General features: G+C 35.4%; 2 protein-coding genes across 4 annotated transcripts; one reads left to right on the forward strand and one right to left on the reverse strand.

Annotated features, from left to right (window-relative positions):
* Positions 1-2,448: 2,448 nt before the first annotated feature.
* LOC128208243 (protein cornichon homolog 1-like) lies at positions 2,449-10,032 on the forward strand. The gene is made up of 5 exons (XM_052911725.1): positions 2,449-2,547; positions 5,158-5,226; positions 6,182-6,294; positions 7,698-7,841; positions 8,331-10,032. The coding sequence occupies exons 1-5, from the start codon at positions 2,467-2,469 to the stop codon at positions 8,356-8,358; spliced, it is 435 nt and encodes a 144-aa protein (XP_052767685.1). The 5' UTR covers positions 2,449-2,466; the 3' UTR covers positions 8,359-10,032.
* Positions 10,033-10,885: 853 nt separating this feature from the next.
* Positions 10,886-27,279, reverse strand: LOC128208242 (ADP-ribosyl cyclase/cyclic ADP-ribose hydrolase-like). 3 transcript variants are annotated; one of them, XM_052911722.1, is made up of 8 exons: positions 26,714-27,279; positions 20,454-20,583; positions 19,858-19,945; positions 18,996-19,206; positions 16,461-16,553; positions 15,665-15,751; positions 11,940-11,986; positions 10,886-11,065 (listed from the first exon to the last, which is right to left on the reverse strand). In XM_052911722.1, the coding sequence occupies exons 1-8, from the start codon at positions 26,902-26,904 to the stop codon at positions 10,923-10,925; spliced, it is 990 nt and encodes a 329-aa protein (XP_052767682.1). In that variant the 5' UTR covers positions 26,905-27,279; the 3' UTR covers positions 10,886-10,922. The 3 variants fall into 3 exon arrangements, with proteins under 3 accessions (XP_052767682.1, XP_052767683.1, XP_052767684.1); XM_052911723.1 differs by lacking the exon at positions 26,714-27,279 and adding an exon at positions 24,996-25,278; XM_052911724.1 differs by lacking the exons at positions 10,886-11,065; positions 11,940-11,986 and adding an exon at positions 14,172-15,239.
* Between the last annotated feature and the right edge of the window lie 62 nt (positions 27,280-27,341).

The following is a 27,341-nucleotide window of genomic DNA, read 5'->3' on the forward strand; positions in this document are numbered from 1 at the left end:
ATATACATATAACTTATGTTATGCGTTGTAATGTATTATAGAACATTATTTAATAAATTAATAAGAAAAATGTGTATTTTGATGGTACTTTCCGTAGGTACTTTTCGCGGAAGGTGCACTTTCCTCTAACCAGTCATACCCTATTCTCAATCTTAAAGATTGCAACATTGATCACATCCTAGCACTTGGCATTTAGTTTTTAAGTATACCTACACGTATAAGGAAACATGTCCCTGCATTTTTACGCAAAAGCACTTTCGATTAGTCCTACAAAATAAATATACCCAAAATTAGCTCAACCTGTGGCAGGGTTTCTAGCTGCTTTGACTGTCATTCAAGCGCCCGTGAGTCTTGTAAATTTAAGACTTTTTTGCCTAAAATGAATTTTTTCTAGGGTTTTCAACTGAACCTTGACTCAAGTGTCATTTTCAGCATCAGATAGTGTAGTTCTACACATTTTAAGATGCCGACAAATGTGGAAGGCCTTGCAATGCAATGTTCGGTAATCATCAAAAGAAATATAACTTAAGTCAGTGATGTTTTGAAATATGAGACACGGTGCACAGCCTATAGCATAGATAGTATGAAAGGGATTTCAGCAGGGTCAATTCAAGCTTTCTGAGAAAGCACCTTAAAGTACATCGGACTTCATTTCGCTTGATACCCTGTTTATGACAAAGAAAAACGCCAACGCTCTTCAATGGGTAAACAACTTCTGAAAATGTTCTCCAAGATGCGGACTCACGGAAATAAGGCTGCTGACAAAACTACCAGTCGGTACAATATCATGAATGCCGTTGGTTCTGCGGTGCGTCAACTTTGAAATGTAACCAATAAAAACGACCAACAATTATTTCGAAAATATGGTTAAATGCTTAAAAAATGAAACATGCTTATTCCTGTTTTGTTGGATCCCTTTATATATTTTGGTAAATTCTGTATTTGTTGAATTATTAGCCCAGTTGCATTACAAACTGTATGTCCCTCGTTTTGCATCATCTCCGTTAATAAAAAACTTATAAGGAAAATTAAAGATCATTAACGGTAGAGGAAACACTAACAAATGTTTACACATTCAATATACCACATAGGTTTCTTAATACGTCGCTTGATTTCTTCTTTACGGGAATCTATGATTCGGGGTACATGCGTCACAATATTTCTTGACATGAGTTACATGTCTGTCATATTGCAGTCCCCTCTTTTACTGATAAATAATCCACATTTTCTTTTTCTTCTTACCCAACATCACTTTTTTCTGCATTTCGACTGTTTAAAGGGTACTTGGAATATCCCTTCCATTACCGGGAATCGGCATACTGTTTCGATATTGCCCTTTAATTGTTCGGCGTCGCGGTCGCGAAATATGTTCCTTAAAATGCGAAATCATTGACCTTTTAATTCCGACTACCAAAACGTTGTCCATATGGGCGTAGACCTGTGGTAGACTGCAGAACATTTGCGTATACGAACACGTACGTTTTGTTTTTGGCTATTGTGATTAAGATTTGTCTTCCGGTAAGCTCGTTTGCTTTTTGCCATAATTGCGGGCTGTGTCTAAGCATTATGCAATGTTTTGCTTGACCATTACGTAGCGTAGTCAGTTTGCAACGATTTTTAGGCAGGCCATATTTGCTGTACATGTCTCGAGGAGGAAAACAAGTTTCATGACGTCACGACCGTTGGAAAGATCATAGCTATTGATAACTACAAGCATCGGTCGCACGTTTTCTGTGCCTATAAAGTGCAGAGGCAACGCTCGTATCTGGAGTGTGTATGTTATGCACCGGATCCAACAACAAAGTAGTTGAATGATTTGAACCACTTTTTCCAATGTATAGCAACGTTACTGTCCAAATTATCGAGCGTCGAACAGTTCAACACTCGGAACCGTTGATTAAGCGCCTTTGTCATTTTGTCCGTTCAGTTACAAATAACCTGAATGCAGAGGCGCATGTTATATAAAAGCCGAAGGCTAGCACGTCCCCACAATAAATAATATTTCGACAAGTTGATTTAAAAAGTCACTCTCAATGTGTAAAGTAACGCGTAGCCTGAGATAGATAAGAAACTTAACTGGTCCCTATGTATTAGATCAGTGTATTTAAACTGCTTTAAAAGTTGGTCAACTGGCCACCAAACTTGTGTTCAAACAGGTCAGTGGGCAAATAACACTTAGTAGCAATACACAGTATTACTTATTCACCTTTTGGCATAAAATGCCATAAAATTTGCTTTTCTGAACAACAGCAATACACCATATGTTAAAGATTGCTTACGCGAGTAGGCATTCGTGCATTACAGTTCTTTAGGGAAAGTACAGGTTTTAGCCCATTAACTTGTTTTATTTCATGACACATGACTTTTTCTTGTTTATTGGCCAACGAGAAAACGGTTCCAGCAGAGATTAATAACAAATGGTTTGGTGTAGCCTATCCATTACGAAACTGTTGTCTGCTTCTAAAAATGGCGTTTACGTTTGTTGCAGCTTGCTACATTTTGGCTCTTGTTTTGACTGCAGTACTCATATTTTTTGCAATATTCCATGTAAGGGACTAGTCTTACAATTTTAATGTACACTCTACTTGTAATTGGGTGTTTTGCGTATTTTGGCCGAAGTATTGGAAACAGTTGATATTCGGATAATGTAATTCGGATAACAACAAATTATCAGCCTCAGATCATCATTGTACAATTTCAGTGAATGTACACATACCGTTATAATTGTCAAGTCTCACTTATGTGCATTTAATGTGAGGTTCAAGCTTTTTAGACATGCTAGCTCTTCAAGTTGACCTTTTCAAATCTAGTGTTATGCACCAGTCCAGGGCTTCCATTAAGAATTTGAAACTGGAAGTATGAACTTCCTGTCCATCAATATTGGAAGTTTTTCACTGAAATGTGGAAGTTTAAGTCTCCCCGAATACACTTTTCCAGTATTTTTAAAATAGGATGACAGATGTTAAAAATCAAATAATTCATTTTACTTCAAGACTGATTGAAATTGTGAGCATAAAAGTAATATTGACACCAGGTTTTGATATTTTGAACTTCCAAGCTTTTGACTTTGGAAGTTTACTTAAAAAATATGGAAGTTTTTGTACTTCCAAGGAATTAAGTTTGGAAGTTTAAACCTATTTCTAGGGAGTAATATACTTCCAAACTTCCTTTAACGGAAGCCCTGCCAGTCAATTGTAACATCGGCCCCCCCACCCCCCATGTCTGGGGAATAGCGGGGACTTTGACTTTCGGTCCAGCCAACCCCAGGTAAAATCCTCGCCCTGCAGAGAAGTTCAGATGGTTAAATCCCCGCCAAATGCCCCCGTACCCCAGGGACACTAGGTAAGGGCCATTCCCTGCTATATTTTTGCGAACACAAAACCACCGCATTCGCCCGGCTCTGTGGGGCCACCTGGAAGGTAAAAACATGGCCCATTTCCCCGGTATACCCCTGGAGGGGCTGTGGTTACAATTGACTGTAGTCCAAATAATTGTACGTTTACGGATTTTTTACGTTTTTTTTGATATGGCAAATCCTTCATGTACAAATTGTTTAGTATCAAAAGTGGGTAGTTATTCCGATCGGGATTCATCTAAAAAATATCATAAAAACAAGAAATATTACCAGATTATGTTATTTTATATCAGTTCCATACATAAAAATGTCATATCCTACGAATAAAAATGAGTTTGACATGTTTTTTTTTCATTTCTTGCTGTCAAAACATAACAATATGTACTTGAAGGGCACCTGCAAGGCTTCAGGGCACAGTTTTTAAACAATCGGAACATTTCGGCCATGGCCGAGTTGTTACGATTGTATTTACGAGGTCTATCTCGAAGCTTGTCGGAGGTGGCCGAGTTATTACGATTGGGTCGAGTTGTTATGATTGGATTTACGAGGTCTATCTCGAAGCTTGCCAGAAATGGACATGGTCAATATGTTTCACTTGGCATAATTGTTGTCTATGTCAGTCAAGTTTCTTTTTATTGGAAAGGATCCTGTGTTTTAATTCATTTAATGCATGTTATGTGCAAAATATCTTTGCCCTTACACAGTTAGATATGAATATAAACCTTTATTATCTATTTCAAACATAAAATACTTCTCTAGATACAATTTCAATATTTTTCAAAACTGCCCTGTTTCTGCACAAACCTGTTTAGACAATACTAAGAGATCGAAAGAATCCTGTATAAGACGTCAATTATTTTAGACTACGCCAAATTAATGTTTTCTTTGAGTTTGATGTATTTTGGCTTAAAGAATTTTGATGGGGTGGGTAAACTAAGGGTTTCATTTAGTTTAAAAAAGGAGCATACATGAATGCATACTTATTATATTGGCAAATTTTCACTTTGATTTTCTTTTCCAAATGTAGTTTGAAAGACTACTCACTCAGTTTATACAAGAGATGGTTAGAGATAACCATAACTGAACACGTAATAAAATATGAAATTATTACGTCATATTTTCTTCTGACAATATTAAAAATATCTTATATTATACCATTTCAATGGTCTTATAATTCATATTTTGAATATATTTTGAAACCTATTTTATAATTTGTTAAAGTTTTGTAAAGAAAGCAGTGGTCGAAACTAGCACAAGCCCAAAAGCCCTGCATTGGTAAAATGCTTTCCAGGCTTGCGCAAATTTTGAATTTTATAAAGCAGGGCTTGTTCAAAAATATAATGCCAAGCAGCAGTATATGAATTCGGGCTTGTTCATCCAAAAGAATAATTTCGATGACCGAGAAAGCTATCGCAAATTTAAATTTCTGCTGCTACCAGAGTTTGATGAAAATGGTAACTTTTTGTCAGGTGCATTAGAATTGACTAGATAACAGTAGCACGTGACGTAAGCCATCATTGTGCTCATAAAACTGTTTCAGCTCTCCTGAAATATGACCAATAATCCTACTCCCAGATTTCGTGTTGTTTGATGCAACATTGTTTAACAAGAATGTGCATGAGGGCTTTGACAAATATGGCGGTCAGTCATACTGACAATTATATTCCATTTGTTTAGTGAAAAATTGGACTGGTTGCACAAAAAACTAGACTTTATTATATTTCCTAAATAAAAGTTAACATAGATCTGACAATCACTTTATGTAACAATATTATTTACATGTTTTTCTCTTTGTTTTGCAGATAATTGCTTTTGATGAGCTGAAAACAGATTATAAAAATCCAATCGACCAATGTAACAGTCTGAATCCGGTATGTGATTAATTTGGTCTTCAATCATACATGATAACATTGACAAATATGTCTCGAAATGTTTTCAACTTTTACCGAAAATGCAATGTTTAAGTTCTGCTGAACTGTGTTCTGAAATTTCATAATTTTATTTCATACATGTATGTATTTAATGCATATATTTAAGTTATTATTGTCTTGCCTTTAAGTTTGTCTGTTAAAGTTAACATACGAAATGTAAAAGAATTATTTCATAAAAAACATGATGAATACAGATAATTTCATGTTTCTTGTAAAGGATTAATTCAAAGAAGTTGGGGTATATTGCTTTGCACATGCTTGTCAGTTGGTGGACCAAACCTTGTCTGATTGATAACTACTGAAAACTCTGCCTCAAACTTGGTAGGGAGTTTTGTCATGATTAGCAGAAAACCCCTATTAATATTTAGGTCAGTAGGTCATGGTTATAGTGATCTTGAACATTAAAAGCTTGTCAAATTGATAAGAGTTTGCAGAGTATTCTTGGGCCTTTGGTCCTTTAACTTGGTAGGGAGGCTGGGCCATAACCAATAGATGACCTCTGATTATTCTGAGGTCAATAGGTCAAATGTTACTGGTAATGGCGACCTTAAACACAAAAAGTCTGTTTGATTGATAACTAGAGCATGTTTAGGCCAATGTCATCAAGCTTGTTAGGGAGGCTGGTTATGATCTGTAGATCCCGATTGATTTTTTAGATCAACGGATCAGATATATCTTTGTAAGCAACTATTACTCATCCACTATAACAACATTTAGAACTGGTCAATAAATATACCTACTATTTTCAAACGGGATTGGATGTTGGACATAACCTTAAATTACTCAACTAGACTTTAATGCGATATGACTACGTAGTTGCCATTAGGGGTTGGTATGCAAGTTTTACAAAAAGCTTTTGTTTAAAACCTTATGCATTGTGTTTTGTTGATTTCAGCTGGTGCTGCCCGAGTACTTCGTACACATATTCTTCACGATGCTGTTCATATTTTCCATGCAGTTTTCCACAGTGATCCTGAATTCACCTCTTATCATTTACCATATCAGAAGGTATTGCATTGTTACAGTTTTCATAATGTGTGATTTATATTTCAACTACTTTCTTTGATGCACTGTTAAAAACACTTAGCAAACAGATCAGTGAAATTTTCGTGTTAACTTGTAAACTCATCTTTCAAAAGTGTTCATGTCTGGAGAAGTTTCCTGGTTAGATGTAAAGTAACAGTGATTCATTTTGCTGCACATATGGTGTCCTGTACAGTATACAATGTACTTGTTGCACAGAAATACATTTTTTGTGGATGCTTTATTTTTAAACAAGCCTTGGGTATCATCACTGTTTTGATTAATTTAATATACGGGTATGATAAAAACTTTGTTCAGGAGTGAAAGGACTCTCAGATTTTTTCTCAGGATCAAGGGTTATTAAATACATAAGTTAAAGGGCCGCATTCAAACAGGTTTATAAATGAATCGCTGTGTTAATCACATATGAGTAAGAATTGATTGATAGTGATGAATATTGGTGTGTAGGTAGCTTATTTGAAGGACTAGCTTGTGGTTGTTTTTGAGGGTTTGGGTCAAGGTTTATGTTACTTAAAAAAGAAAAATGGATTCCTCCCAACAATTTAAGTTAGAATTGATGGAAACTAAACACATAAGATGAATAATAAACTAGAGTAATTTTCATTTGCATATCTTTTTGATAAAAGTAAAGAAAAAGGCTGCTTCTTTTTCATAGTACATACAAGAAAATAACTGACTATAATTTATGATTTTGTTGCATTGCTGTGCTTTTAGTTTTCTGATTAAAGATATTCATATTTAATAGAGGATGAAAATTGCCGAAGTCATGTTGTGTGACGAAAGCATTTGCTCAATGGTTTGTAATTTTAGCATTCCCTTGAGTGCATTTATATTCTAGTAGATCTAGCCTGAATTTCAATGAGAATCAATAGTTCTTGGCAATTGCTTTTAAATTTGAATCATGTATCAGAAGGTCTATTGCTACACATCATTGTTTGTCCAAGGTCTTGAAGCCTGCAGATTGGACCATCCTACCTATTATATACCATATATATTATTTTGTGTACTCTGTGAACTTATTGACTTGATTCATTATTCATTTCTATAATTGATTAAACAAATATTTGTTTCAAAACAAGTGTGTAATATATTGTGACATGTGAATGATTAAGCCTTAGGCCAGAGTTTTTTTTTTTTTCGTTTAACAGGAATTTTTTCAAAAATAAGCGCCAGGAGGAGGGAATAAAATTAACAAAAAGATGTCCAAAAATGAGCGTTGAGAAAAATAAATAAAAATAAGATGGATTTTCCGTATTTTTTTCTTTTTTTAATTTTTTTTATAGAATGTATGTTTTGAAGTTGTGCATACTTGTTTTGTACTCCATACTGCCTGTTATATAATAGTTGGTACATCATGCCTGCTACAGGTACAAGAACCGGCCAGTCATGAGTTCCCCTGGACTTTATGATCCCACAACGATCATGAACGCAGACCAGCTCAACCGGGCAATACGCGAGGGATGGGTTAAACTAGCCTTTTACCTAATCTCCTTCTTCTACTACTTATACAGGTAGGTACTCACTTTTTTATTAGCTGTCTGTTCTCTGAAGAAAAAGCCTTGGTGCCTTTGTTGGCAGCATTGTGTAAAAACTTTCACCTACATGTATGACATAATGTAAAAACTGTTCAAGATATTTTAATAAAAACACGGTACACATGTTGAGTTGATAAACATGCGCAGAACAGTCATGTATAGGAAGGCACATAACTCTGACTTAATAATCGTTGTTGAGTTATGCCCTTTAGTCAGCAGAAAAATAAAATAACAGACAAGTGTTCGCGCTTGCTCAGCGACTCTCAAGTGTTAACAATTGTTTTTTTTTAACTTGGTCAATGTGTTCAAAATCTGAATGTCTAAATCATGATTTGATCAAAGTTAAAGCAAATGCATTAGATACATGAAAAATACTTGTTTGTATCAATAGACTATCTATCATTAAGTTATTATTTGGTTATGTTTTTTTTTTATATTACACATGTATGTTGTTTACTTTTTCAGCATGATTTTTGAACTTGTATCGTCATAATATGGAACATGGTGCCATAGAGACAATTCTCTGTGAAAAAATGCAGGCAGCCGACTGAACAAAGAAAATGGAAAAAAAGAAATGAGCGCATGAGAATAAGATTGGGGTATTCTCTTATGTGCTTGAAGATTACTCCTAACTGTGTTACGAGGACTGGAAATCCAGGAGCTGTATTACAGAACCATCTGAACAATTTATAGAATAAGTTAACTTAGATGTATGTATTTCTTGAACAAACTATTGCTCTGAAAGTGATTTCAGTTTGGTAAATTTTGTTAATAAATTGAATTTGAAAACTATACATATGGATTTTAGCATTTAAGAAAATTATCAATTTGATAAAAAGATACAACTTTAATATAAGATGCTTCTGTAAAATGGCCAGGAGCTTGTAGTGTTTTACATTGTGTCCCTTAAAATGCTTTAATCACAGACTGACATTGAATATCGTGCCTGCTACCTCTCTATTGTCATGTTTCATTAAAATGCTATATTTTTAACTTCGAAAGTATTTATGTAGTTGTTGAGTAAGATTATTTTAATATCAATTTAATTAACTTGAATTCGGGTACAAACTATCTAATTTTTACATTTGGAATATTTGAAGGGTACTCTGTATAATAAAGTCTGATGCTATTTTTCAATGTCAGTCTGTTTTATTCCACCAAATATTTTTGCTGTTTAGTAACTATATCTGTTGTGATAGATAAAATTGAATTGAATACTTTGAACATTATATGTACCGGGAACCTAGTATTTATGTTCATGCACATGTGTATGCTTAATTGTATTGTCATATTTACTCCTTATTTGGAAGATATTCGTGTTGAATGTATTACTGGTACATTCAAACATAACATTCACATCAACTAAGTTTTGGAATTCTTAACATTTGTAGTACCATCAATGCAAACATACACGAGTCATAGAGTGAACTTTTACAGCTAGATGATAGAAAAACGATATATGGCTGTTTGTCAATCCAATTGTGTTATTGGCTAAAAAAGGTCATATTAAAATTTATTGCATCAAAAAGTAAAAGTATCAAGACCATAAGGCTTTTTTATACACTGTGCTCTTTTCGTGCAATAGAATATATTTCAAAGAAACAAATCTACAAAATATGTAACGGTCCGCCTTTTAAATATCTCCTTTTGTACCAAGATTTGCAGCAATTGATTATCAATTAGGATTTAGAGCAATTTATTACAAATATGATTTATATTGTATTCTTTTTACAGGAATGATTTAGGTATTTTAAGTTTGTGTGGATTTTTTTTCCTTATTGAATAGAACATAATTGGTATTTTTATAGAAAAGATGGCCTCAGTTCCTCGAAAAATATTAAGGGTAAAAAGCTTAAGTACCTTAATTTTTCAACCAAACTACTTACTTAAACTTAATTTTACAAAATAGTTAATCATGATTATCATAAAGATAATGTCAGAATTCTTCAAAATAAGAATATTATACAAATGATACCAAAACTTAAACAGTATGATTAGCTTGATCCTGTTATAAGGGACTTAAGACTGTTCCAGAAGTTGGGGCCTGGGAAAGGGAATGTTTCCAGTGTGTAGGGTGTACATTATATCCTGTGTAAAGAGATTTTATTTATCGTATTGTGTTGTATACAAAAATCTGTTTTATCTTTAATAAATTCTCTAAGCTTTATATGCTGTTGTGTTCAGTAAAGTTGTACCATACTTCGTACAATTGAGGAAAACATTTCATTGGATACTAAATTAAATTACAAATGGCCAATATATCTGTACTTGAGACAAAAATGCCAACTATCGCAAAATACGCCTGTTCTCTTTTAAGGACACTAAGTTCGGTGATAAGTGATTGAAAGCTAGGCTAAATTAAGAGGGCTCATGCTGTTAAAACAGTGTTTGCCAATTTAAGGGGAATAACCCTGGAGTGACTAAGGTAACATGGCTTGTTATCAAACATGACCGAGGTATTCTGCCCATACACATTCTCACCAGATTTTGTCAATAGAATTACGGACACTACGGACCATGGACATTACGGACCAGACATTACGGACCAGATTTAGGGACATTACGGACCAGATTTAGGGACATTACGGACCAGATTAAGGGACATTACGGACCAGATTTAGGGACATTACGGACCAGACATTACGGACCAGATTTAGGGACATTACGGACCAGATTTAGGGACATTACGGACCATCTTCGGAGACTTACGGACCATGATTTAAACATATTTTTTTTAATTATTCACTCATTAGTTTTTAATTTGTTAATAAATACTTGAATATGAGTGCTCAGTATGACGTTATATCTTCCATAAAACTGAAAAATCCCGTGAAGTTCGAATAGATCAATGGTTCAATATAAAATCTTGTGAAATTCCAAAAGGTGTTAAAGACCTATGCATTTATAACAGTTATGTGAAAATAATGAACGAAATTTGAAAGATCGGCAGTTAAATCAATTAAAAGCAACAGAAGATATATGTTCCAAAACAGTTTATTTATCAAAATAAATCGAGCACATATAAGAACATATCAGTGTTAAGCCACCATTCATATTTTAACAGGCCCATAAAGTCTCGCACATGCTTTGAGCAGACTGCTTGTAGTCAACTCGTTGGCAGAATACTCCGCCCAAAGCTTCATGAGCCGGCCTTGTGTCAATGTTGAAGCCTTTCGTTGGTAGCGGCACAGTTTCCTTTCCTTACAATACAATACAATACAATAAGTTTTATTTCAAGTCGGCAAGACACAAACATATGCAACATAAGCTCTGATGAGCTTTTTAACCGACCGTTAACAAGTGTATATGAGATCAACACGAGTAAAAATAGCTATAAAAGGAAAAAGTATTAGATATTTCTACATTATATATCATCTAAAAGCACACATATTAAGCATATCTAAAGCTGTGGAAAACGCTGCTGATCCTGACCAGTGGCCTAAAAACTGCTATAAGAACTTATGTAGATAAAACACTGAATTATCAATACCAGCACAAAAGTGCGACTGCAAAGAAAAATGGTTTTAAGAAATCAATTATCCCCCCAAATCAGATTTGAGAAGAACTGATCAGCAACTTTCTCACAGAGGGTAACTACATTAGCTAAACATTCTCAGTAACATATTAAAACATTTAATGAAATCAGAAATGAGATTATACGACACATGTAAAACAGAATGGATGTTATGATGTCCTAAACAGTATTACATGCATGGAACAAAAGCAGAAATATTGACTGCAAAGATGCAACAACTTTGTCACAAGCAAGCACAACTCAAAAATAATAAGCACAAGTTGACATGCAAACATACAAAGGCAAGCATAACGCATAAACTGAATAAGGCAGAAAGCAAACAAAATATTATTTGGGTATACGCACCTGTGCTGTGATTAAGTTAGAAAAAGAGAAAACAATAATTTAATTTGATGAGGAATTACAGGCAATGCATCTACAGTTTTGACCATTCCAGGAAGCCATAAGAGATTTAAATTGATTAAAGTTTGAACATGTTCTGTAGTTTTCTGGTAGTGAGTTCCACAGCACAGGGGCAGCATATCTGAAGGAATTCTTACCAAATTTAGTTGTTTTCACTCTAGGGATTTCCAAAATATTTGTGTATCTGAAATTATATTTAGATTTTCTTTTATGTACTAATTCTGATAAGACAGGAGGTGCCAAGTTATTTAGTATTCTGAAAGTTTCTATTGCCATGGTTTTCATTCTTCTTATATGTAAGCTTGGTAAGTTAACTTTAGCTAGTAGGTTATTGTACGATGATTCATAGTCATTGTAGACAAATCTTAGAGCTCTTTCCTGATTTTTTTCCATTTTTTTAGTATTATCTTCAGAACAGAAATGCCATGACATTGGACAGAAGTTAAAATTTGAAATTATAAATGTATGGAATATAGTAAGCTTATTTAATTTACTTAAATTAGACCCAATTCTTTTCAAAACATTAAGTTGTCTTGCTGCCTTTTTACAAATATTACTTATATGAACATTAAAATTTAACTGATAATCTATGTCTACACCGAGCAGCTTAACAACTTCATCGCAGGTAATATCAGCTGGACCAATATTAAAAGTTGGGTTTTTTTCAAAAGTTCTTTTTCCAACAGCTATAGCCTGAAATTTATCTGGATTAGCTTGCATACAATTAAAATTAAACCATTCAATGAGAATTTGACTTTCTTGTTCTAAAACGTTTTTAACTTCATTAAAATCAGGTGAACTAAAAGATAGTGTGTTGTCATCTGCGTAATTATAAAGTGTTCCTTTCTGTATGAAATAGAAAATATCGTTAATAAATACATTAAAAAGTAAGGGACCTAGTATGGAGCCTTGAGGCACACCTTTCTTTATATTTTTCCATGAGCTGACGACATTACCAATTTTGATCTGCTGTTTGCGTCCAGTGAGATACGATTGAAGAAGAGTTGTTGCTGATTCGGATAAGCCATATGCAGATAGTTTACTTAATAAAATGTTATGAGGTAGGCAGTCAAATGCTTTTGATAAATCCATTAGGATAGCTGCTAAGTATAAATTTTGGTCTAAGGCATTTTTCCAATCTTCTAGTAATTTTAAAAGTGTAGTTTGGCAACCATGGCCTTTCCTAAATGCACATAAAAAGTTATCAAAGATACTGTCAAAATAGTCAGAAAGCTGTAAGGACATAACTTTTTCAAATATTTTAGATGGAATTGGTAAGATACTGACTGGTCTATAATTTGATTTTGTCATTGTGTCGTTTTTCTTATGTAGAGGAGTAACCTGGGCTTGCTTAAGTTTATCTGGGAATACTTGTGTTGATATTGAAAGATTGACCAGGTCTGTTATTGGTTCAACAAGTGACTGCTTACCTAATTTTAATAATTTTACTGATATTTTGTCTGCTCCTGTGGCTTTTTTCACATTAAACTTGTCAATAATTTTAGAGACAGTCCCTGAGTCAGTACTCTTAAAGCTAAAATTACTATCTATGTTTTCTTGTTTTATTTTATTTACACTTGGATGGTTATTCTTATCAAAAATATAATCCTTCCCTATACTATCTGCTACATTTACAAAATAGTCATTAAAAATATTTGCAACTTCCCTATTTTCAGACACTATTTTTTCATTTTCAGTTAAAATTATTTTGGGTTGTGAAGTACTTGATTTATTTGACAAGTAAGGTTTAATTGTATCCCAAAAATCATTTTCCTTACAACCACCTATACAACGTTCTTGGAAGTAGATGTTGATCGATTTCTTTTTTAGTTTATTTACATAATTTCTCTGTTTTCTATATTTTTCCCAGTTTTTGGAGGTTCGAAAGTTCAAAAATTTATGGTAATGCATTTTTTTGTTGTAAATAGCCTTTCTTAATTCTCTATTCATATATGGTAGTTGTTTGCTTCTTCTGTACATTTCTTTCACAGGAACATGATTATTAAAAACATCTGTAACATCTGATTCAAATTTCTCATAAATACTGTTTATACAAGATTGTTCATTCTTGTTAGGATCAAAAGTTTGTATATTAATTTTCGAAAGATCATCATTAAATGCTTCAATATTCAAGTTTTTAAAACTTCTGTACTCAATTTTTTGCTTTTCATTCTTTGGAGTATTGTTGTTTATAACTGTACATACTATGTTGTGACAATCACTTACACCTGTTGGAAAATTTAACGTTTTCATACATAACATCTTGGAATTTGTAATAATTACATCTAAAAGGGATGATTCCTTAACCAACTTGCACATGATGGTATTTCATGCGCCTCTCTGTACAAGAGTTCAACCAGCAGGTAGAAAGGCAAGTTTCCTTTTTTTGCCCGTCGATTGAGCCTCGCGTGCCAACCCTCGACATCGTTGTTGGTATGGATAGAGTGGCCGAAGACGGACCACGAAGCGACTGGCCAAGTTTATTTCAGAAAGCAATCGATCACATATGAAAACATTAATATTCACGTTTACAATTATAAGATAAACACATATTTTGTTCATTATTATTCAAATTATTATAATACTTTATTAAAAATACTTTGATGTTTAACATTGGAATTTCATGGGAGTTTTCAGTTACATTAAAGATAATTGTCATACTGAGCACTAATATTCAAGTATTTATTAACACATTTAAGACCAATGAGTGAATAAATTGAAAAAAACACATGTTTAAAAACATTATAAATGATGGTCCGTATGTTTCTGAAGATGGTCCGTAATGTCCCTAAATCTGGTCCGTAATGTCTGGTCCGTAATGTCCATGGTCCGTAGTGTCCGTGACCCTGTCAATATTATCCCCATATATCAAATTTGGTGATAAGTGTCGTAACTCTGGGTTGACAGGTGACATGGGTGGTTATCGAACATGACGGAGGCATTCTGCCCATACACATTCTGACAAGTTCTTGATCGGACAACATACTGGACGAGGACCGAAGGCCTGTGCGTGCGCTTGTACACGGCATATGCACCTATAATACGTCCCGTTCTATAAACGGGTATAAAATGGGTGAATTCTATTCAAGGGGCTTGAAACTTTATCTGTTTTGTAGATTTGTGGAAAATGGTATCAAGTAAGACAAATGGAGTGAAATATTTACAGTGTGTTTTTTTACAGTTCTAAACAGATTAAAAACTGAAATAAAATTATTGCAATGAGAAATCTCAAAAATAAATATATTACAGTATTCAGTTACAAACTCATTAAACACAATAAAAGTTAGTGCATGGCGCACACTATAAGTGTTACAAGCAGGCAGAGTGTCTGGATGAGTTTGTTCCAGGGCGGCGGTGGGGCTGTGTTAGTTGGCGTTGGGAGGAGTTCGCATATCCGGCCACTTGGGTTGTCCAGACAGTATGTGTACACAATGTCCCTGGAGTGGGGGAAATAGTTGGAAATATATGTACATGTAAGAATTGACATGTAACTAGGTTCATTTGAACTATGAGTATTGTTACTGTTTGCGTACTTATTTCGATTGGGGTGAGTTGTTGGTTAAGAGTCGTTTTAAAAAGGAAGAGATACTGCAGGATGTCTGATGTCTAAGGAAACGATGGAATGCAGACCCAACGCATGATTAATAATGTAATACCAGGATTGCAGTTTATTTATTTTTTATGCGAAACAAACACTGCCACCCCGGTAACGAAATGTACAACTTCGGATCAATAAACATTTTTGTTAACGATGAACATGATAAAAAAATAGGTTCAGTTAATTATTTCGGGAATTGGTTGATTTAACAAAAATAATATATCTTTCGTTTCCACGAATTTCAAGATTGTGCAAACTACCTACCTGCGATTCTCCTCGCATTCAAAGGTGATATTTTTCTGTCTAAATAGACTTTCTAGAATTTCTAAACTTTCTTCTTCGCACTTGCTTCTGAAATATGAAAAATATTTGAACTGATATGTGTAAAATATTGAATATAGAAACGATTAAATAGGGAATCCGTCCGGCAATCCCATTGTCAGCATGGGCGTTGTACTAAAAGTTAATATATAAAATTATTGTTATGGGGGCCATGATGAGCATGTATGGGCTAGTATTCAATATAGGTCTTAATTGGATATAAGAACGATGTAGCTAATCGGATTATTTCTTATTTATGACTAACCAACAGAGTGAATGAAATCAATGATGTTTGACCAAAAGATTAATTTATGTTGAAAATGGAATATGAAACACCAGCCATGAGCTAAGCCCAAATATCTCGAAAGTTATTAAGTGTAACAATATTAAGTAGTGTATTTCATTAAGTCAAATTTCTTTTTTTAATTTTGATTTTACTCAATAAAAATAGTTTTTCGTGATAACCATCAATGTAATTTCCATTGCAAGTCCAGGAGCTACTAAAAATGTAAATATTACACAAATTACACCAAAATAAAAATGATGAGCTTATCTCAATCTTGTCATAAGGGATTTGTCTCGAGAAATTCTGGCCCGATTTCTCAACGCAGGAGCTAACTATTGTCATCACATCAAAACTTTCGTTCTAAGACTATTGCTGAACAATGCTACTTAGGTAAAGGTGAACAAATACATTTTTGTACGATATTAATAGTTTAAGAATCAGATGGGTATGTACCTGCCCGCTTGCGGATTCTCGTTGACCAACAAGACCGTCACCTTGTCAACAAAGCCTGGTCGAATATAAGGCACCTCGAACAGTGAAAAATACCTGTAAAAATCGTTAAATACAATTTTCTACTACAATCCTGTATCCAAAGATGATACAAGTAGTTGAGGGCTTGCAACTTAGATTGCCTGCTGGCGATTGACTCACGTTAACGATATCATATTCCCTTTTTAATTAGCATGTAAAAGGTATAGGACATTCAAATATCTGTACCATAGTGTCAAACATCTGAGTGTACGACCACTAGCCGACATATATGTACCCTAATTGTCGGAAACCTTAGTGCACAACCATTATGTGTACCGTATTGTCAAACACCTCCGTGGAAGACCACTAGCGGTCATATATATTCCGTATTGCAAGACACCTCAGTGTACGACCACAGGCAGACATATATGTACCCTATTTTCCAACATTTCATGTACGACCCACTAGCGATCATATCCGTGCCCTAGTGTCAACAGTCGCAGAATACGACCACTAGAAGACATATATGTATAATGTACCCTATTGTCAAACATCTCAATCTCAATGTCCAAGCACTAGTGGTCATAATCTGTACGGTGTACCATATAGATCATATTGTCAAACACCTCCGTGGAAAATCACTAACGATCTTATCTGAACCCTTTTGTCAAACATCACATTTTCGACTACAATCTTACATATATGTACCCTAATGTTAAATATCAAATGCACGACCACTAGCAGACAAACCTGTACCCTTTTTTCAAACACCTCAGTGAACGATCACAAGCGAACATACCTGTACCCTTTTGACAAATACCCCAGTGTACGACCACTAGTGGACATATCTGTACCCTTTTGTCAAACATACCTGTACCCTTTTGACAAATACCTCAGTGTACGACCACTAGCGGACATATCTGTACCCTTTTGTCAAACACCTCAGTGTACGACCACTAGCGGACATATATGTACCCTACTGCCAAACATCTCAGTGTACGATCACTAGCGGACATATCTGTACCCTTTTGTCAAATACCTCAGTGTACGACTAGCGGACATATATGTACCCTACTGCCAAACACCTCAGTGTACGACCACTAGCGGACATATATGTACCCTACTGCCAAACATCTCAGTGTACGACCACTAGCGGACATATATGTACCCTACTGCCAAACACCTCAGTGTACGACCACTAGCGGACATATATGTACCCTACTGCCAAACATCTCAGTGTACGACCACTAGTGGACATATATGTACCCTTTTGTCAAATACCAGCGGACATATCTGTACCCTTTTGTCAAACACCTCAGTGTACGACCACTAGCGGACATATATGTACCCTACTGCCAAACATCTCAGTGTACGATCACTAGCGGACATATCTGTACCCTTTTGTCAAACAACTCAGTGTACGATCACTAGCGGACATATATGTACCCTACTGCCAAACACCTCAGTGTACGACCACTATTAGACATATCTGTACCCTACTGCCAAACACCTCAGTGTACGACCACTAGCAGACATATCTGTACCCTACTACCAAACACCTCAGTGAACGACCACTAGCGGACATATCTGTACCCTTTTGTCAAACACCTCAGTGAACGATCACTAGCGGACATATCTGTACCCTACTGCCTAACATCTCAGTGTACGACCACTAGCGGACATATCTGTACCCTACTACCAAACACCTCAGTGAACGACCACTAGCGGACATATTTGTACCCTTTTGTCAAACACCCCAGTGTACGACCACTAGCGGACATATCTGTACCCTACTGCCAAACATCTCAGTGTACGATCACTAGCGGACATATCTGTACCCTTTTGTCAAACACCTCAGTGTACGACCACTAGCGGACATATATGTACCCTACTGCCAAACACCTGTGTACGACCACTATCAGACATATCTGTACCCTACTGCTAAACACCTCAGTGTACGACCACTAGCGGACATATCTGTACCCTACTGCCAAACACCTCAGTGAACGACCACTAGCGGACATATCTGTACCCTACTGCCAAACACCTCACTGTACGACCACTAGCGGACATTTCTGTACCCTACTGCCAAACACCTCAGTGTACGACCACTAGCGGACATATATGTACCCTACTGTCAAACACCTCAGTGTACGACCACTATCAGACATATATGTACCCTACTGCCAAACACTTCAGTGTACGATCACTAGCGGACATATCTGTACCCTACTGCCAAATACCTCAGTGAACGACCACTAGCGGACATATCTGTACCCTACTGCCAAACACCTCAGTGTACGACCACTATCAGACATATATGTACCCTACTGCCAAACACCTCAGTGTACGATCACTAGCGGACATATCTGTACCCTACTGCCAAATACCTCAGTGAACGACCACTATCAGACATATATGTACCCAATTTTCAGTGTAAGTCCTCTAGCGGAGATATATGTACCCTATTGCAAAACACCTTTCGAAGAGAATTAGCAGATACAGCAAAATTCTTACGAATCGTTGCTGTAAATGGGTGTGATGGAAGCATTGAGCATCACGTGGATTTGGCCAACGGCGCTTCCGGCGTATCGGTGTGAGGCTGCTATCCAGAAGGCGCGCTGCGCGTGTTGGCGACACGTGGCAGACGGCTCCCAGGGCGGACACGTGCTGCCGAAACCAGGGGCGTCCTCAGACCCGCACCACACGGGTTTATCTCCTATTGCTCCTGAAATAAGACAGATAATCGGTTATTCGAAAACGTACAATTTTTCCAAATACATAATCAAAGCAATATTTCTGTCGTATTTATTCTCTGGATTTGTTCTCATTTCTTTTTATGGTGTAGAATGGACAAATTATATATGATATAGAACGGGTATGTTTTCAGTAGGGATGCAAACGAATGGCAAAAGTGATATTCGAATATTCGGTAATTTTTTCGACCGAATATTGAAATATTCGATTACCGCAATACATATTTTAAAAGATGTAGTAAACTACTATTATTTTTCGCTAAAGCAAAAGCCGGGGCATTTTTGCGATACTTTGTGGTAGCTATAGTATGTGCGGCGGACCCTGATTTTCCTTAAATGAGCCTTTGAAATTCTCCATTTTTAGGAAGAAAAAATGAATACTTTATAAACAGACAAAACACAATAGAATAATTTCAATTCCGCTGCCTTTATATTTGTAAACAATGTCAAATTAGATTGATTTCTAGTCAAATAGTGTTTTACGCTAATAGAGAGTCCTTCCGTATGGCGCGAGCAGCCTCGTTCTGACCTTTAAATTGACTAAAACTTTTCAGCGTTATCCTATTTCTGTTTTAAATACAACGCTTGAATAAACAGGTAAAAAGCCGCAATCATGTACTTACCAAGCAGTAGGTCAGAAACTGTGTAATACCTAACCCCACTATGAGAGAAGCGCATCACAAATGGGTAGACATTTTCCCAAAACAACGCCTGAAAACAGTTTGAAACTAGACTTCTACACATGTATGTATAAGCTGATATTTTGTCTTCATTTCTGATGATGAGATATCATCGCCGTATAAGAATTTAATAGATACTATTACATGTTTTGATCACATACTTTAAAAGCTGAACTCTCACAGATATACCATTTTTACAACTTTGTTTTTATTATTTTTTTGCATAAATATCTGCAAACCAATGATATAAGATTGTTGACAAAAAAATCAGATTGTAGATTTTCATATTTCCGTTCGAAAATTAATGTTTAAGGGCCTAAACCGTTACTAACGGTAACATCATAAAACATCATTTTTAGAACTTAAATATAAAAATCTGCTATCTAAGTTTTGTCAGCAGTCTTATATAACTGGTTTCCATGGATTTTTGCAAAAATTGGTTCGATCCAAGACAAAAAATGAAAAAGTTGTCAACACGTTCAATCTGTGAGAGTGCAGCTTTAATAATAAATGAAAACGAAAAATGAACGTGACGTCACCTTATCTCTGGGCACGTGAGTAGCGGTGAGATTGACGTAACGTTCGTAGCGTTCCTCGGAGATCTCACATGGTGGCTGATAGCGGAATGCTTCGGAAAACGCCTCCCATGTATCACTACAGTTCCTGAAACTGTATGGATGGCTTAATGTTGAATCTATACATAAAAAAATTCAAATATTATAAAACAAATAAATATATTTTGGTAACTTTTCCTTTATAGTAATTGAAGATAAAGCAATCATGTATACCATAAAATAGATCTTTATTTTATATTGCGTATTATATCATTATATATATTTTTATGCAGTTATTATCACCATTTTCACGATATTTTGAGTCGTGTATTGTTTGGTGTTAATATCGGTTTTCATCATACACTCTGGTGATGTAATAAATAACCTGGCCATTATAAATGCCTCCGTGTAGTACCTCAAAAGTGGTCATTTTCAATATGCTGTTGCATTTGGAAAAATGAAATATTTTCCCAAATATACATTTTTATCAATAACTATTAACAAGTCAAAATGAACTTTTTTTCTATGTAGAGAATTAATTTAGCTTTAAAGCTGGACTCTCACAGATTGAACGTTTTGACAACTTTTTTTTATCTTGGAACGAGCAGTTTTTTGCGTAAATATCTGAAAATCAGTGAAAAAAGACTGATGAGATCGCAGATGTTCATATTGTGTCATTGTTTTAAAGAAATTCAGAAATAATGGCTACATGCAATGGCTCCACCATGTTGTTGAAACTGTACACAAAACCATTTTTTACTTAAAACAAAACAGGTTTGTAGACCGCCGAAACCATTGAAACCAAAACTGAAACTAGTTTGGTATCAACAAAAACGCCCTAAGTGCTGAGGCTCATGCCTCCGTCACTCAGTCCTCAAGACGGATTCACATCTTAACATTAAGAGGCTCGCGCATGCGCATTGGCTGGAGACATTCTCGAGGCATTTCGCTCTGAACACCAAAGAAAGTTAGCATTTATTGTAGGTCTTCTACACGATAAGTCGAGCCCGGTCTACCGCCTTTATTTCTTAAAAGGCCAAATAGTGACACTTAATTTTAGTTATGATGCTTTCTTGTTTAAAAGTTTTCGTTTTCTTCTCAACTTTCTCTTAATGCCTTCGTTTGGTATGTTATCCCGTATTGCACCTTTTTTTTTAATTTCTGACTTTCCAAAAAACAACAACCCACCTTTATCTTGTTCGTGAAAAGGTAAGATACTTGGCCCAAATAAAGATGTTGGCGAAAATGAGATAATAATGCGGATACAAATATAGTAGTCCTGAATATAATGCTGATTTTTTTTTTCGAAATCTTCACTTTTGACCAAGAGATAACATTTTTTTTTATTATCCAACATATAACAATGAAGAATTGCAATTTTCTGCATTTAAATTTGCTAAATGAAGCATGTTTTGTACATATTACAGTGATTAATTGTACATGCATTTGAAATACATTTTGATTTTTTTGTTTCTATTAAAGCAGTAATATTAAACAATTTATTTTATAATATAACTGTAAACATAACTAAACAGTTTGGTTGCCATGGTTGTTTCTGATTTTAAATCAGTTTAGACAATAGTGTTATGCTTACAATAATGGTTTTCAAATGTATTATAAATCATCTGAAAAATTAATTGATTATTCAGCCTAAAAAGATATACAGACTTTACCATTGATGAAAAACTTATGTTCCAGTTTGCTACTATAGCAACAGAAAATAATGTTAATACTTAAGAAGACAATACCTTTATTAGGAAAACATGGGTAACAGTATTTCTCTCCAGATAATCAACTGAACTACACTATTATAATTTGTTTGCTGGTCAAACAAGAGTTAATGGCATGACAAAATGGGGGAAAAAACACTTTTGAAAATTCATGCTAAGATTTTGTTCGTTTGTTTATAATCAACACCAAAAACATTACAACTAATATGTATGCACGTTAATTAGTACGCATTATGGCCAAAGAGCAAGGGCATCTTGTGCCACAGAACACAAGAAGATAGCAGAATATCATATGTGTATGTAACACAAATAATTCCTTAAAGATGCATACAAATTAAAGTCGTTACAATTCGAGTCAACGAACTCATAAGTATTATGATTAACTGGTGGATTTTCCCTTTATTCAGATGGAGCAACTGTGAATATGGTACACTATATAAAAGCCAAAGTTTGACTTCACTTGGATAGCTTCTATAATTAATATACAGCTATAATTTAGAGATTAAGTGAACGAACAATGTTGGAAAATTGCTAAAATAAGGTTTTAAAAACCATCGTGCAACTAGCGTTACTTGGTCACTTGTATGCAATAGCGTCAGAACATTATGCAGCTCTAAACGACAGTGAACTCCTTGATTGTTTAATTTATAGATTTGGTTCACGCGTTACAAAATTGAGTTTATGCAAATTTGCTTTTATATTATATGATATCAAAACAACCTTTATTTCCCCAACGAAACTCTATTTGGCGTATGGCGACGGTAAATCAAAGCGCGAGGCGCTGAAAGACTATCTGCGGGCAAATATGTGAGAGCTGCAAATTTTATTTGAACTATGGGAATGGGTGAAGGGCACATAGATAAAAGTGAAAATGTGCCGAGGGCCAAGAGCGCTTTTGCCCACACTGGGCGAGGAAACAACAACATCTTCACCTATTTTAAGGCGTCTTGTGTCATTTTGTTTATGTAAATGTCACTTCAATCGTCGTAAACCCCCTCCCCATGTATTTAATGTGACAATGCATGCTAAAGATTTTTCGTTGCTTTTATTAGATATCATACGATAGGAAAATACAATACATCATATATCATTTCCTTTAATGAACATACACGTTTTGTTTAAGGAAAATCATTTTTTTTACAAACAACTTCAAAAATAATTCCATTCAAGATGCACAGCTTATCACTTAAGTCGACGTATCCCCATGTATTTAAAGAAACAATCGGAGGCGTAGCCCGACTTTACCGAATGTTACGCACTAAATGGGGGGGATGGGGAATATCCATGTAGCCGGTTGGGGGTTCGGTTCGGGGGGGGGGGGTCTACCCAGTGGAAAACAATGGAAAATGGAACGAATATGTTGAGCTCTGAGGTGAATTTGAAGGGATTAATAGGTTCGAGGCCGCCGACTTTGTAGTTACCAAGTGATTGATTTCGGCTCAGAAAGCTATATCTATCACAGGGAGGCAACGTTTTCTTTGGCTGATCTTCCTTTTATTCTGATATCAATTTTTAGCTTGGCCCTCGACCTTTCATTTTTCAAATTAATGTTACGCACATGCGTAAGTGCGTAACGCTGGCTACGCCCCTGACAATGCAAGCCCCTTTCAATCGCTTCTAAAGATTTTCAGTGCTTTGATTATAAATCATACGTAATGCAAGTTTTATGAACATACACGTTTTAACTGTTTAAGGAAAATGATTTTATTTTTACGAATAATTCCTATCCGATTGAAAATGCAGAGCTTATCAGATGGTCGTTTTCCCGCGGTGAGGGCAAACATGTGGTCAGTTAATGTATGTAGAAACTATTTTTAGAAAATCAGTCAGATAATGTAGTTGAAACTATTTGTAGATTATCGGAAATTGTCTGTTCTAAGAATGGGAATATGATTGTGCCTTTTCCAGTATTATTGATAAATAAATGTTATTTATGTTTTATGTAAGTATCTGTGTAGAAATAATACTAGTGCTGTTATGAATGCTTCGCACTCTTTGGGTGTTTTACAGGTAAAGTCCGAACTACTTTGCTTCATCAAAAGTATGCATAACTCACTGTCGTATCAGGGAATGTGTTTTCGAATAAATTGAAAGGCTAATGTCCAAAACTTTGCCAAGAATACACCGGAACGAAGCTTTTACGCAAAAAATGTGAACATCTTATTAGAAAAGTATACGCCTAAAAATCATAGAATGAATAGTATTTTGTTTTTGTATAGCAGGAAAATCATAATATTTGAAGCATAAGCAACGCGAAACCTGGGATACAACTATATTGACTTTCAGACAATCATTTTTGTTTCTTCTCTCATAAAAGTAATATCAGAAATACACCCTTACAAATAAGCGTGCTTCATGGTCACACAAGGTTATAAAAACAAACCCTGCAGGCGATGGTACACTTGCGGTCGGTAATAATTTCTAAAACATCTTGGTCTGAACTCAGAGTGATTATCAGTATGTTACCTTCCTACCAGAGCATCTATTATTTTGACCCACACTAATCTGATAAATATAACGATCTATAAATAGTTATATTCTGCTAAAAATAAAACGCCGGAATACAGCAATACAGCGCGGAAATAGCCAAACAAGCAAGAGCTCATACTCGGATAATCTATTTTTATGGTTTCGACGTCATTCTGCTACTAAACATAGAGCGCATTGAGACAAAAAAAATGGGTTAAAACGACATGAATAGAAGTAGTTCTTTGGAGTTTGCTGTCTTAAGACTACCTGCGCGCATGCGCAGATAGTCTAATAATACACTACCAACAACAACACGCGTAACAAGTACTTGTCCGGACAGAAGAACTGTTGGTGGGCAGCCTGGTACAGCTCACACGTGCCTATAACCACATCCCGGAGATTGGTTGTTGCCTCGTTCCCTTCCATGCAGTCACCATCCCCACCCCCAGGCAACACCCAGAGCGCAACCGTCATCGCCCACAGCATAACGTTATATACATCCATCACAGAATCAGCATCATTCTTATATAGTCACCATGGACACATATATACAACTATCGTAGTCACGAACTCGAAATCATTATTTTATTTTAGAACTCGATCCTTTCTTTACATGATAAAACTGTACTTGCTATAATAAAGCATGTGAATAAATGGTCAGAGTTATGTGCGAACTAATTTCTTTTTCGGCACGGTGGTGGCGAAAGCTTCGTGCATACCGTGTATATGAATGCCACACGCGTACAGATGGAAGTATTTACTTGTGCTGCGAATTCCTGGTTCTCTCATCAGGACTAGAGATCGCCGACACCTCAGCAAACATATGTTCAGTCGGTAATTTGGAATTCTGGTGTAGGACGTATGTTTTCATTATCTCGAATTACTGCTCTACGATTACCTCCTTGCAATGAATTTCAATTTCCCTTTATGTTATCTTTCAAATGAATGTTTAAGCTTTTAGAAAAGAAAGCATATTTTTTTACTTTTGTGTAAAACAACTTAGAAGAAAATAACTCTCCCTTGTTTGTAATGTAACTACCGCCAGTTGACGTATAAGCACAAGTGAATCGTGCGCATAAGATTTGAAAGGCTTTCAGTTTTTGAGAAACAATACGTTCACATCGGTAAAAGAATTTGTTTATAGTGAAAGTGTGCAATGTTATGTAAGTATATCAAATGAATCCTACCCTTGTTTTCACCTGCCCGTGACGGTACGTATATGTAACGAAGAGAATATACACAGGTATAATTATTATAGTACATGTGTATACGGAGTATCCATTTCTTGAATACCACTATTGTGTTTAATCATGTATCGGTTTCAAAAAGGCAGTTTAAGAGCTAGTCCCTCTTACTGGCGACATGGTGTTTTCTAATAATATTTTACGGATTCTTTAATGTTTGTACTATTCTTGCGTTTATATGACGAGATTTACCCTCGCGAGAAAATTTGCACCCGTGGGCAATTTTAACCCAGGGGCAAATATGTGCACATTAACGCAACAATAGCACTTTTAAATTACCATTTTAAAATAAAAAGTACTTTCTTGTTATTAAAATGTCTACCTTATGAGGCAATAGTAAATCATTGTAATGGATGTTGATGTGGTGTATGCCGTAACTGTACTTCACGCATGCACTCCATGCGATGATTTAGACGAAACTTAAACCCCTGTTACATACGAACTTAAAGACCTATACTTCGGCAAATGAAATCCTACACACGCAGTAGGTGTGAACCGGAAACATGTGCCATAAGATGTACAACAGTGCTCGACATTTGGACGAATATCCTTAACTTACCCGGATATTAAAAGAAACCGGTGTTACAATCGGTAACATCGGCGAGTAATTCCTTATATTGAAACAGTTATTTTTTTAAATAAATTAATTTAATTAAATGTGTTATTTTTTATCTTATTTTTTTCATTGATTTTTGTTCAGGTTATATTGAATGTAATGCAAAGGATAAGATTGAACGCTCTTTAGCTTAAAGTGGCAGATAAATATGGAGCGGTATTTGGTAGATAAACAGTAAGAGTGTACCTATCTGGACAGAAGAATTGCTGATGGGTGGCTTGGTACAGCTCACATGTGCCTATAACTACCTCCCGGAGATTTGGCGTTGCCTTGGTCCCGTCCCTGCAGTCCTCCGCCCAACCATCGGGACATACCCACAGCACAATCGTCACAGTCCACAAAATCACGCGATATACATCCATTAGTCTCTTATACATACAAGTCACACGTGTTATAATAATGTTTTAATAAATATATAAACTCTTACCAACCGTACTATGTACGTTGAAATATATTCATTAATTATTTACAGCGTAATTAATTGAAGCCAACCAAAGTCGCGGATCCTACATTCTTATTCAAAGTCCTTAAACTATGATGAAACACGTTTGTTTATATATATAGGATTATAAAAATGCCAAGCGCGTTCAGATGATATTATTTAAATGTGCTGTGAATTCCTGGTTCTCTCCTTATCACAAGAGATCACCGACTCCATCTCAATCTGCTTTGTGAATGAAAAGAAGGACGGTTTAGTCTTCACCTCATATTACTGCCTCCTCGGTGCAGTGGATTTAAAGCTGCGTTTTTTTGTAATCTTTTTCAACTCGACAAAAACTTATAAAAGGAATTGTTTGTTGTCTACATCGCTTGT

The sequence above is a fragment of the Mya arenaria genome, chromosome 11 (genome assembly GCF_026914265.1).
Source record: "Mya arenaria isolate MELC-2E11 chromosome 11, ASM2691426v1".
Taxonomy (NCBI): domain Eukaryota; kingdom Metazoa; phylum Mollusca; class Bivalvia; order Myida; family Myidae; genus Mya; species Mya arenaria.